The sequence below is a fragment of the Syngnathoides biaculeatus genome, chromosome 8 (assembly GCF_019802595.1).
Source record: "Syngnathoides biaculeatus isolate LvHL_M chromosome 8, ASM1980259v1, whole genome shotgun sequence".
NCBI classification, from domain to species: domain Eukaryota; kingdom Metazoa; phylum Chordata; class Actinopteri; order Syngnathiformes; family Syngnathidae; genus Syngnathoides; species Syngnathoides biaculeatus.
The window spans coordinates 9,211,784-9,224,480 of NC_084647.1; the positions used below are offsets into that span (position 1 = coordinate 9,211,784).

General features: G+C 53.1%; 2 protein-coding genes across 10 annotated transcripts; both read right to left on the reverse strand.

The window, feature by feature from the left end:
* Nucleotides 1-2,209: 2,209 nt before the first annotated feature.
* LOC133504566 (P2Y purinoceptor 14-like) lies at nt 2,210-6,383 on the reverse strand. 8 transcript variants are annotated; one of them, XR_009796025.1, is made up of 7 exons: nt 5,437-5,626; nt 5,260-5,351; nt 5,041-5,191; nt 4,180-4,292; nt 3,671-3,875; nt 2,598-3,486; nt 2,210-2,378 (listed from the first exon to the last, which is right to left on the reverse strand). XR_009796025.1 is itself a non-coding variant. In XM_061826940.1 (6 exons), the coding sequence occupies exons 3-6, from the start codon at nt 5,170-5,172 to the stop codon at nt 3,028-3,030; spliced, it is 1,050 nt and encodes a 349-aa protein (XP_061682924.1). In that variant the 5' UTR covers nt 5,173-5,191; nt 5,260-5,351; nt 5,437-5,626; the 3' UTR covers nt 2,448-3,027. The 8 variants fall into 8 exon arrangements, 1 of the variants encoding a protein (XP_061682924.1); XR_009796024.1 differs by having other exon boundaries at nt 4,180-4,349; XR_009796020.1 differs by having other exon boundaries at nt 4,180-4,433.
* Nucleotides 6,384-6,407: 24 nt separating this feature from the next.
* On the reverse strand, nt 6,408-12,488 carry LOC133504565 (P2Y purinoceptor 14). 2 transcript variants are annotated; one of them, XM_061826937.1, is made up of 2 exons: nt 12,362-12,488; nt 6,408-7,443 (listed from the first exon to the last, which is right to left on the reverse strand). In XM_061826937.1, exons 1-2 carry the CDS (start codon nt 12,438-12,440, stop codon nt 6,455-6,457), a joined length of 1,068 nt encoding a protein of 355 aa, XP_061682921.1. In that variant the 5' UTR covers nt 12,441-12,488; the 3' UTR covers nt 6,408-6,454. The 2 variants fall into 2 exon arrangements, with proteins under 2 accessions (XP_061682921.1, XP_061682923.1); XM_061826939.1 differs by lacking the exon at nt 12,362-12,488 and adding an exon at nt 9,897-10,017.
* Nucleotides 12,489-12,697: the final 209 nt, after the last annotated feature.

Sequence of the window (12,697 nt, forward strand, 5' to 3'; positions counted from 1 at the left end):
TGCAATCCAATAATACTTTTCCCCCCTGTAACCCAACGATATGGATTCTGTCATTTATTCCACGATCTCCCCGCGTTTGTCTTCTTGCCGCTCAAAGAGGTCCCGAAGTCGCGACGCACACGCAAAACTATTTTCCGTGTCGTGAGTTGACTTTTTCCCCTCAGACTATTTTAAGCTAACAAATGCCTGACGCGGACGGATCGAAGAACCGAGCGGTCCCTCCGGGGGCCGCCGGTCGTACGTTGCCCACCCGAGCGTTGGGAATTTTCGGGAGCGAGTCGCGCGACTCCAACGTTTGCGACACGTGACGACGACGACGCGGCGGCGCTCTCGGGAGCAAACGGATTGAAAAGGAGGCGAAGGCGCCAAAAAGTGACGTCGGCCCAAAGCGAAAAGCGCTCGTGTTTACTTTGCGGCGGTTCCCACGACACTCGAGGACCCGGCCCGGCCCGGCCCGGCCCGGCTTCCTCTCTTCCTGGCTCCTTCGTCCGTGCGCTTTTCGCTGGCCTAAAAAGGGCAAAAAGTCCTTCAAACTACAAGTTTGAATTTTTCTTAGGTTAGCGCATCTGCCTCCCGCTTCTGAGGTTGCGGGTTCAAATCTAGCCTAGCCTGTTTGCAGCTTGTTCCTCCCACATCCCAAAAACATGCATGAAAACCTGTAGGTGCAAATCTAGTCCCAATCTTTGCTTGTTTCTATGTAACCACCCACCAATTAGCTTACGACCAGTCAAGGGTGTACATCGCCTCTCGCCCAGAGTCAGCTGAGGAGAGAGATGATAAAATGGATCAGAGCTACACGATTAGCAAAAACAATTAGCATTGGTTAGCAATAGCGATTAGCATTAACGTGCTCACAATGGCGATTCGAGGTCCTAAAACGTTAGCTAGCATTCAGCTAGCTCACGCGTGTTCCTTCAGTTCCCAGAACACCGAGTCTTAAAAATCACTTGCAGATGTTCCTCACCTCATTTTTGGCAAAGTTTTTCGGCGGCCCGATACGACGTGCGCCTGCAATAAACGTGGACGGTGGCGCAAACAAGGTTCCCGCGGAGCTTTGAAACTGAAATTTTGAAGGCAACTTAACTGAGTTATCGCTTCAAAAAAAAAAAACAAAAAAAAAAACCGCCCTATTCTACGGTGGCCTGTAATTGCAAAGTTGTGAAACCAATGATGTTGAATCAAAAGTTTACTGCGCAAAGGCCCCTTTGACGTGGTCAACTACAGGCAGGGCAAAACATTGCTTTGGGTCCTATTTCACGTGATAGTTGACGTCCTTCATTTCATCCTTCCATGTGTCCATTGTGAAACATAACAACATCCAATTTAGTTGCAATAAGTTTGGTTAGCTTTCTTGTCAAAAAAAGCGCAGGCGGTCGCAAAGAAATGTGTCTCAGCTTAACTTTCATAATTAATTACTATATATTTATCGCATCTTTTATATATATAACGTACTTTTTGCCCTGACCGGAAGTCGGAGCCTGTTGACCGTAGCGGAACTAACGATGGATGCAGTGTGCGCTGTCCACCTTTTAAGATTGCACTTCCTCCTCGTCCGTCTCTTCGTGTCCAGCAAACGCGTTTTTGGGTTGTGTTAAAAATCATTTTTTCAGCTTGTATATATTCTGAACTGCGACGTAGTTTAGCGGGACATATTTTGCCAAGAAAGGCTGTGAATTTTGGGGGGGGGGGTGTGCTGAAATGGTAGTTTTTCCACAATCTCTTACGTTGTTTTGCACTTCCAGGCCACCGTACGATTAGCGCAGAAATGCAGCCGCAATTTGCAGTTTATACGTAGGACAAGGCCGTCATACATTTCTATAATAGTGGCGTATGAAGTAAAACAGAGGTATGATGAAAATGTTTGACGCACACACACACACACACACAAAAAGAAAAAGTTGAAATTTCACTCACGACGAGAAAAAAAAAAAAAGACATCACTTTGGGAATGGCCTGGGAAGAGATACTTTTACTCACTTTGAGAGCTTCAAGTTGTGTCCTGGCACTTCAAGCGAATGTCGACTCCAAATCAAACCAGAAAGCTCAAGAAATTGCAGCCTGTTTTCAAAAGCACCACACGGCTGCTTAGCCTTTCGCTCTGCTAGCTTCATGCTAGCATGTCGCCATCAACACTTGTAGGCACATAAGAGTAATCAAACTTGTTGTTTTTATTTTTTTATTAATCATCAGCAAAGGACTGGTATTCGTGCCAAACTGATGCGTTGAGATTCCTCGATGAATCAGTCAATATTTGTCTGAAGGAGCAGATGTTAAAATAAAGGCAAAATTGTTTCATTCTTTGCATTTGTTTTCACGATGTCAGACGTCTTAGCTGGAAGTCTTCATCAAGTACAACATGACGGAGCGCCCTTCCTCCTCTAAAATGAACATAATGGAAGTCATTGGAACTTGTTTTAAAACATTTCTCGCTCAGGAGTTCGGTATCAAATTTTAATAGGTTCGTCGGAGATAGGCACTCAGAAATGAAGACAAGACACACTTCTGGCTACCAACAATTGGCACTTTATTGGTCCCACAAGCACAAGCACAAATCACGTGGTATGAAGCTAAGCTAGTAATATCCAACCAGCTCTTACCGTGCGCCAATAGGAGGGAGAGCCAACACTCCAGGTAGAGCAGCTTCAATACCGGCTGGGCGTCCGTACGCAACCCGCAGCAGACTCTACCGAGAGTATCCAAAGTTCTCCTTTTATACTCTAAGCGTGTGCGGAAGGAGGGGTGAGTGGCCAATTCATCCCGCCTGACGCCACGCTATTCTTTGTTACCAACAGATGGCGTTGCACGACATCATATAACACGAGCACATCTTTTTATGACATTGCTGGTTATCCAAACATCCTTTTATGACATTGCTGGTTATCCAAAGCTATGGCGATCGTCTTTTAGGTTATACAAAGCTATTGCGAAACATATACGAAGCTATTGCGAAACATCTTTTAATTATGGAAAAACAACACAATAAAATTATTCTTACTTCAGAACTTTATCAGAGAAACAAGGTGACAGTCAAGTCAGGCAAATACTGGAAGGACAGTCGGACATCTTCCGTGACCGCAGGCCGCCGCCGAACGGCCGAGCCTCCGGGGTGGCGGCTGCGCGGCTCCGTTTCGGTCGGTGCCGGAAGGCGTCGCAGAAGAGGAAGTAAATGAGCGGGTCCAGGCAGATGTTGAAAACCGACACAGCCACGGTGACGTCCTTCAGGTAGAAAAAGGCCGTCCGGGCCGAGCAGCCGGAAGGCTTCAGCACGGCGTACGGCAGGCGGACCAGGTGGTAGGGCACGAAGCACACGCAGAAGACGCTCACCAGGACCCGGATTTTCCGCCGAGACTTGGCCAGCTTCCGGGCGCCGGAGGACCCCGCCCGCCGGCGTTGCGCGGCCGCCAGCCTACGGGAGGTGCCGCAGTAGAAGAACAGCAGCGCCGCCAGGACCAGCAGGAACACGGCGGCCGAGAAGCCGTGAACCACCTCGGGAGAAAAAGAAAGTTGTCGCTTGTCTGCGTAGACGGCGCCATCACGGTCTGGTTAAAAAGAATCTGCTAAGGTTGAATTTTGCCAAGTGGAATCTTCTTGGTTGTCCGAGACCTTTCGGATTCAGGGAGAAACGTCTTTGCTAAAAACGTAAGCGGAAGAAGGACCCGCCCGAGCCAACCTTGTAGAAGCTCTTGAGGAGCTGGCTTTGGAGGTCTTCGCAGGTCGCCGCGTCGCCGTCGTCCGCCGGCAGAGCGACCAGCGACACGACGATGTAGGCCCCCGTCAGGGTGAGAAGGACGAGCCACGTGGCCGCCGAGACCGCGTGAGCCGCCGCCGCCGACTGCAGGACGGGGGTCCGCGACGGACGCACGATCTTCAGGTACCTGGCGGGAGGAGCTCGTTAGCTGGACGGCGCCGCGGGGCCACGGAGGGACGGGCCCGCTAAACGACCGGGACCCCCCCCGGCCCGAGTGCGCTGAACATTCGGCGCAGCCTGGAGTACAGCATGCCCGCGCGTCATCAGAGCCCTGACGCACGATTCCGGAACGGTTGTGTTCTTTTTTTGCTTTGGCCGGTGAGCGCAGTCTTAAACTCGCATCGGCTCACGAGAGCGGCACCGTTCGGCAAATATTTTCACCGTTTTTGCAAGTAGCTTATGCGGGCTAGTGCTCGGGCGGCGCACGTTACCTGTTGGCGGCGACGTAGCCCATGAACAGGATGCTGGCGTACATGTTGAGGTAGAAGGCGGGCGCCCCGAAGCTGCAGTAGGCCCGGAGCAGCGGTCGCCAAGCGCCGGCATGCTTGGCGATGCGGAAGGGAAGGCAAAGACTCAGCAGGAAGTCGGCGGCCGCCAGGTTCTTGAGGTAGACGGTAACGCAGCGGGACGAGCGGGCGCCGCGCAGAAACATTTTCAACGTCACGCCGTTGAGCAGCAAACCTGTCTAAGCCGCAAATCCACAAGTTGCTGAAACCTGACCGAAAGTGAGCAAAAGTCAACTTTTGGGGGCGAGGAGCCTTTGTTACTTGCCAACGCAAGAAAAAGAGTACTTTGGCGCATAGCGGCGCCAAGCCACTATGTCCAAGTCATCAGAGGAACTTTGGGGCTTTGCCGGCATTTTGTGGCGACTCCGCGCCAAGGAAATCGCTCGGAGTTTACTTTGGACAAGTCGACCATTTTCCTGTAACACGGATGAGATAAGATCCGGATGGAAGGGTGGGGGGTGTACGAGATCCGAGATCTCCTCGAGAGAACGGGCGAGAAGCTCGGTCGCCCGGGAGGGGCTCAGAGTCGAGCCGCTGCTCCTCCGCTTCGAGATGCCTCCTGGGCCCCTCCCCGCTGAGGTGTTCCGGGCGCTTCCCACCGGAAGGAGAGCCAGGGGACGACCCGGGACACACTTGGGGGGGATCCCCCAGAAGTGGCTGGGGAGAGTGAAGTCTGGGAGTCCCCGCTAAAGCTAATGCCCCCACGACGATGGATGAATCTGGATAATGTGTGGATTTTTCAAAGCTTTGAGGGTACGTTCGACACACACACAACCGGCATCTTACCAGGAAGAGCAGGCCGTAGACCACCGTGAAGACGTGGCGGGTCCACGTGACGGGAGGGCGGCCGCACGACGGAGACATCCAAACGCTCTCGTTGGAAGAATAATTGAGTGGCCCGTCGGCGTCGACCGGCATTCTGACGATTGCGGAAACTCTAGAAAAGACGCAGAATCTTCAGAACTCGGAAGGGGGTCACGAGGACCGACGGAAGTCGTACGCAACTCTGTAGCCGACCGGGAGTAGGGGGCCTACGTTTGCCCTTTTGACTCGTCTGTTACTGCTCAGAACAAATGCAGCTCCCGAGACGTCCCGGTCTGCAGGATAGGGAGGGTTCGGAGCCAATCAGAATGATCCGTAGCCCTGGCAACGGTCCTCCGCGGCCTCCAAAACCTCACGTACCCTCAGAACGCGAGACCGAGTCCGGTCGGGGTCGGCAGAAGGAGAAGACGCGGCCTCGCGGACCGTGGAGATGAGGCAGAAAGTCGCAGCAGCTTTTGCAAACTTACCTCCACAATGTGTGTGCGAACGCTCACCACTTCCTCCTACGCCACCGCCAGACCTGCCGTGTCAAGCGCACACGCACACGCAATCATACTTCCCCCCCCCCCCAGTTGGACGCCCCTGACCTGACCGTGTGTGTGTGTGTGTGTGTGTGTTTATGCAACTCCAACGGTGTGAGCGTCTTCTAATTGGCACGATCGTACACCAGCTACGGAAATTTATGAAAACACAGAAGCGGAATTGGAGACATTTTAGCGCGGGTCGGCGTCAGGGAGTCTTTCCAGAAGTTTACAACGACTTGCAAATGTTTAAGGTTCTTTTTTTTTTTTTTTTAGGAGTGGAAATGACAATGTTGTGAAGTACAATAATCGCAGACTCGAAATTGTCCCGAGGCGTGAATGTGAGCGCGACTGGTCGTTTGTTTCCTTGTGGCCTGCGATTGGCTGGCGACCGGTGGAGGCCAGCTCGGATTGGCTCCGGCACTCCCGCGAAGTCGGTTTGGCTTTCAACGTGTCAACGAGTGGAGACTACCTTGACTGCACTGCCCTCTGCTGGATCATATTGCACAACGCCTCTCGCCAGCAATCCAGTACTGCACTCAGTGTCCACCGGAGGGCAGTGAAATACTTGGATAACAAAAGTAATCAAACGGCTCTGAGATCAAGGAATCCATCGACTCGCAATGTTTTTTTTCTTTTCTTTTCGACGAATCTACGGATCTGATTAAAAACATTTTATTCCCCCCCCTTCATTGAAAATACGTACAGGACATCATTTCAAGGCGCAGAAAACATGAATAGATTCCAAGTCACGTCCTGCTTGCTCCGTCACATCCTTCAGAAAGTTAGCGTAAATGTTTGCTGATTCTGAAAGTAAAAGGAAATAGCATACAAAAGTCTTATTTTGAAAGGCCTTCCTAAATGTCGCTGAGACTCGGCGCGGCGGTCCCGTCCCCTCGCCGGATCTTGCCCAGCAGCTCCTCTCTGAACTTCTGGCACATGAGGAAGTAGATGACGGGGTCCAGGCAGACGTTTACGGCGGACAGGAAGAGCGTGAGCTCCTTGGCCTGGAAGAGCAGGAAGCGCGAGGCCCGGCCGAAACCCGACGCCGGCATCTGGCTGAGCGTGTAGGGCACGCGGCAGACGTGGTACGGCACGAAACAGACGAAGAAGACGGCCAGCAGGCAGAAGATGCTGCGGTTGGATTTGCGCCGCACGTCGTTGCCGTCGCGGTTGACGCGGCGGTACGAGCGGTAGACGCGGCGCGTGATGGAGGAGTAGCAGAAAGCCAGAACCAGCAGGGTGAGCCAGAACAGGCCCACGCTGAAGAAGGTGGAGCCCCGGTGCCAGCGGACCCCCAGCGGGGTCTTCAGCCTCACGCAGTGGCGGGACGTCTCCTCGTCGGCCGGCCGGCCCGTCAGCACCGCGTTGGGCAGCGCGCACGCCGTGAGGAGGCTCCAGGCGAGCAGCGCCAGGATCCGGGCCGCGCCCGCGTCCCGCAGGAGGCGGGCCCACGCCGGGCCGCCGCGTCGCACGATCTTGACGTAGCGCTCCAGGCCGATGAGGCCCACCAAGAGGATGCCCACGTACATGGACGAGTAGAAGAGCACCGACGTGTAGCGGCACGTGACCGCCCGCAGGCGCCAGCCGCCCAGGCCCAGCTGCGGCGCCGCCCGGAAGGGGAAGGTGGCCGACATCAGGAGGTCGGCCGCCGCCACGTTCTTCAGGTACACCGCCAGGGCCGAGTCGCCGGGCACCCGGAAGAAGATCCAGGCGGCCGCGCAGTTGAGGGGCAGCCCCACCGCGCAGATGACCAAGTACAGGGACGGCAGAACCTGACGGGTCAAGGCGCTGCTCACGTCCGATTGGTTGCCGGGGAAATGGGTGGAGTTAAGAGGATCCATGCCTGAAAAGGCAACACAAAAAGCACACGTTTGGCCTTTTGCACAAACGTTTCCCCAAAGTTTCATCCATAAGGCACGATTGATGAAATGAAATCATTTTGCGACACTCGGACGGCGGCCCGCTTTTCACCGAAAAGACCGCTAACCGCTTCCTCGCGTGCGTCGTAAGCTGCCCCGCCAAACTCTGCGGAAAGGATCGCAAGCAAATATTACACGTGAAACAATGCCCACGTCCGTCTGCCATTCAAATCTCACGTTCCGACGCCAGCAAACAAAATCCCAAGTCGCCGAGCACGGATTGATGGCCGGCCAACGCACACTTCCTCCTTCCGTCCGTCGCCCAGGTGGACAAACGTGGCTCCGGGGCCGGGGAGCCCGGAGTTCCTCGCCAGGAAGAACCTCCTCGACGCGTCGCGCAAACGTGGCGAGAATCAGCCATCCGTTTTCTTCGCCGCTTATCCTCACAAGGGTCGCCTATCCCCGCTGTCAACGGGCCCGAACCGGGCACATCGAGACAAACAGCCGCGCTCACCATCACCTCGACGGGGCAGAGAATGTCGCGACGCGAGAGGAAACCGGGATTGAGGCCAACAACGCTTTGCAGCTGATCCAATGTGCCACCATTGAGTTGATTTTTCTCACCTCCTGATTTGATGTAGACGCAGCTCGAGAGCTCATGAATCCGAAATCCAGTGCGGTTTTTGCCCCGGTCGTGGAACGCTAGACCAGCTCCACACCATCGGCAAGGTCCTTATTGGTGCTTGGGACTTTACCGACCGGTGCATTTGGAGAAGACGTTTGACCGTGTCCCTCTGTGAATCCTCGGGGCGAGGGGGGCCTTCGAGAGGAAGGGGTATCGAACCCCCTGGTGTGAGCTGTTCGGTCCCTGCACGACCGGTGTGAGAGTTTGCTCCACGTTACCGGTGGGAAGTCACACTCATTTCCAGTCAGCCAGCGTTGGACTCCGCCAAGGCTGCCCTCCGTCGCTGATTCAGTTCTGAACGTCTATGGACAGAATTTCCAGGTGCAGCCTTGGCGTAGCGGGAGTCCGATGTGGTTCTGTTGGCTTCGTCGAGGAAGGCACGATCGCCAACGTTCACTGGAGAGGTCGGCAGCCAAGACGAGAATCGGCGTCCCTGCCCTGAATCTGAGACGATGGTCCTCAGTCGGAAGAGGACGGCATGACCTCTCCGGCCCCGGCTGGACGAGTTCAAGTCTCCGGGGGTCTTGGTCGCGAGTGAGGGGAGAATGGAGCGGGAGATGGACAGACAGAACGGACCACGGACCTGACCTCGGATAAGTGGTAGAAAACGAATGGATGGACGGGAATATTCCAAGTCGCTTATCCCCACGATGGTCATGGGAGCGTTGGAGCCTGGATAAGCTAACAAAGGGCAAAATGTGGAATACACCACAAACTGGTTTCTAGTCAGTCGCAGAGGGCACATAACGACACCATCGCTGAGCGGGAACGGTTTTATTATTAGGGTTATTATTTAGTTACGTCACTTTGTTGAAAAACAGGACATTATTGTCAATATCAATTGATGATGATTCCGGTCCTGGTTTTGCCCTCAGCATCTGTTAGAAAATGAGCAAAAATGTCAAGGATTTCTTTTTCAACGGAAACACTAATGTTGGAGATTTGGAGCATTTTAAAAAGTGAAACAAGGTCCCGAATGATCCAAATCGTTGTTAATGTGATCATCAATTAATTGTCAATCAGGCCCCGTAGCTCGGCGGTTCGAGCCCAGGGGTTGTGGGTTCGTATCCCACTGGGGGCTCCGCTCGCCGAGAAGGCTTGCGTCAGGGAGGGCGTCCGGCGTGAAAATTGTGCCAAACGTCATCTGAGATGACACGCTGCGGCGACCCCGAAAGGGACAAGCCGAAAGAAGAAGAATTGCCTCATGGGCCAAATAGTTTGACACCTGCGGTCTAGCGTCGTACCCCCTGCCGGGGCCCGCGGGCGAGAGGCCCCGTAGCTCGGCGGTTCGAGCCCAGGGGTTGTGGGTTCGTATCCCACTGGGGGCTCCGCTCCCCGAGAAGGCTTGCGTCAGGGAGGGCGTCCGGCGTGAAAATTGTGCCAAACGTCATCTGAGATGACACGCTGCGGCGACCCCGAAAGGGACAAGCCGAAAGAAACTTACTAATTAATTGTCAATCATTCACTTTGTGGCACCGCCAATCGTTCTCCCCAGCAGACCTTTTTGCGAGGTTCCACACGGCTCAGTCCGGCAGCTGTCACGTTTTGGACCCGGTTTCAGTCTCGCCATTCAGTCCCTTCTTTGATGACTCCATGAGATTTGGTTCTTTCACACACGTGAACCAGCAAAGCCAAACAAAGTCGCCGACGAGTTTTGCCGGAAACGCGCCACACGGCCTCGGACTCAGGCAAGAAAGAATCTTCGCTTTCCCGGTCAAGGTTTTGCATGCTTGACGGCGGCCGTTTACTCACCGCACGCAGGTCTTGAGGATCTTCGGATGTTGTCTCCTCTTGAGTCGTCTCCACTTTTGTGACTTCTTCATTCACATTGTGTGTCGTCGTGTTTGCTTTTTGTTTTTTTTTTTGCCTGCGGCGTCCGGTGTCCCTCCCCAAGTGGTGTCTCTTGCCCCCCAACCCCCCTCCCTCAACTCCAGACTTTTTTTTTTGTTTGTTTTTACAACATCAAGTCTATATTATTTGTCGTCAGGGTGGAACAAAGACAATTGGCTCAAAGTCAAGCAAATCCTCCCCATTTGGTACGCGAGTCTGCACTGGGGACGTACTACGATTGTGTCACGTAAATGCGAGCACCCCCGCCGCCCTCGTGAGGGTAAGCGGCTCAGAAAATGGATGGATGTGGGGAAAAAAAAAAAAAAATCACGATTTGTGTAATAAATGTGTATCAATATAAGTGCCTCATTGTGTTGGGCAGTGTCAGCTGAGTTTGTCAATCAAAGTATTTTTTGTTGAATTTTCCAATTTACAATTTTTCAACGACAACAACCCCCCCCCCCGGCCCCCCCCCCACAGTATTGCACTTTATTATCACTTTGCTACTTTTCCTTCCCGTTTGTCGCAGCACATCATTTTTCCCTCTTTTTCACCGGTGCAAAGAGGAAGGGGCTCAGAGCAGATCCCTGATGCACTCCCAACTCCACTTTGAACTCGTCCGTCACACCCGATCGCTGTCCCGCTCCCCTCATACGTGTCCGAACATACCGTACTTGTGTGTCACCCAGGGCACGAAGTACCACCGTTTTCTCCAGATTCCTGGTCTACCGCACTCGCCTCTTCTACCCGTCTTTCCGATTCTGATTTTCCACATTCATCAACGTCTTTCTGCTGCCTCCAGTCAACACGTTTCCATCTCCGGCCCGGACTTTTCCTGCCGAAGTCCCGGCGTTCGGTTCTCGGCTCTGCGCTTTCCACCTCTTTCATCTTGGGGCCACGAGAGCCGAAGCTCCCCCGGCACCCTGCGGGTTAACGTCGTCGGCGGCGGGACCGCGACCGATCTGGTACGGAATTCTTCGGATGAACGCTGATATGCTTTTGTCAACGTTTTTAGCCGGACGGCCTTTCTGACGCGACATTCTTTGCTTGTGTTTTTGTGATTTCGAGTTGTCTCCGACTCATATCTGACTCCAGATTTGGGCGTAAAACGGAGAACTAAGTTTAAAACTCCTCATTCCTCTTCAAAGCGGTAAAACTAGCGAGAGTATCGATCCAAGCAAGAAGGGTCCAATCGCCCCCCCCCCCACTGAACATTTGTGGGTTAGCGAGCCGTTGCCCCCCCCCCCCCCCCCACCGCCACCACGACGGGCCGCTTGGAAGTCCGTTTAGCGTATGGCGGAGGAGAGAACGGGAAGCGTGCTAGACCGACCGCCGGACTGATGCTGTCACTACGCACGCTGCCTTGCTGCGCAGGAGAATGGCAGGAAGAGGCGTCCGGCAAAGGCCGAGCACATGACGTGGGCAGGAAGTGCAGCATCTTTGCTGAAACAACATCTGGACACGCACAAACAAACACGAAGGAGCTTCCTTACATACAAGCAGAACGCTACAGTAAATATACATACTGAACACGTTGTGAAATGATCATAAAGTATGCTTGATGTTTCAGCGCTTCTGTCCATACGAGATAGCTTTGGAACCCGTATAATGGCTGCGCGTTAGCAATAATAATCTCATCACATGATGCAGGAGGCCGCCACACTGGAAAAATGGAGTGTGCGTCTTCTCTTCCTGTCTGTGTGGATTTTCTCAAGGTGCTCCTGTTTTTTTTTCCCCCCCCCCCCACCTACGTCCTGAAAATATGCACGGTAGTTTCATCGAAGACGGATCTTTCCCATGGCGACCTTAAGCTCCGCCCCCTTCGCCACGTACCACAAGCTTCCAAAATGGCGACAGAACGCAACGTGTTTGAAGTCGATTCTCTATCGCGTAATATCGGGGTATGTTTTTTGCCAAATGCGTCAGACCTGTCCAAGAGAGTTCTACAGAGAGGTCTCGACTATTTGACGCAAGGTTCTGTACACGGAATGAAGATTTTGGACGTAGCGGGACGCAATGTCAGAGTTACAGCCAAACGAGAAAGTTTGATGAAATCCGACAGGATCAAATTGTAGAATCGTACTGCGCATGTAAAGCAGGGCGAGTACTTTTTACTGGGAAAGATCACCAGTAATATCATTGGAGTCTTTAGAATTCATTTGACTCGGCTCGGAACCGAACCCAGTGCTCTTGACTTCAAAGTCCGATGTGACCCAAATAGGGCAATTAGACATTTCGCTTGCCTGACGTGGCGCATTTACGTACCACTTAACCCGATTCTTTAAAACATGACACACTTCATTCAGCAGGTCACAAAGTGAAAGTTGTTCTCCTGCAACGTATAGCAATTCAATCAAACTCCGAGAATTTACTTCTCCTTCGCTTACCTTCCAACATACAGTCCAGTGTTTGCTGATATTGTCCACATTTCGTTGTACGCGCGCTCTTCCGCGAGCCTTCATCCATCGTAGACACTTCCTCAACTGTGTTTTAGGCTTTGGAGAAAGAATCAAGCGAGTGGGCCCCTTGTAAGCTAGCGGGCTACATTTCATCAGAGTTGCACGTTCTCCGAGCCCACATGAGGACCATTTTGTTCGGAACGTGAACTTTTCCAAGCGCACGCTACCGACAACCGCAGCTATCTGATTGGCCATCATTGTACGGTACGAGTGATTGACAGGTCGGAAAGGTCCGTTGTGCGGAGTTATTAATAAGAGTGCTCG

Coding starts and splice junctions, on each gene's coding strand:
- LOC133504566 (XM_061826940.1), bottom strand. CDS start 5,172: ATGCCGGTCGACGCCGACGGGCCACTCAATTATTCTTCCAACGAGAGC. Junction 4,434..5,040: donor TCTACGGCCTGCTCTTCCTG/GTAAGATGCCGG, acceptor TTTGCGGCTTAG/ACAGGTTTGCTGCTCAACGG. Junction 3,876..4,179: donor GGCTACGTCGCCGCCAACAG/GTAACGTGCGCC, acceptor TCCTCCCGCCAG/GTACCTGAAGATCGTGCGTC.
- LOC133504565 (XM_061826937.1), bottom strand. CDS start 12,440: ATGGATGAAGGCTCGCGGAAGAGCGCGCGTACAACGAAATGTGGACAA. Junction 7,444..12,361: donor ACTGGACTGTATGTTGGAAG/GTAAGCGAAGGA, acceptor TTGCCTTTTCAG/GCATGGATCCTCTTAACTCC.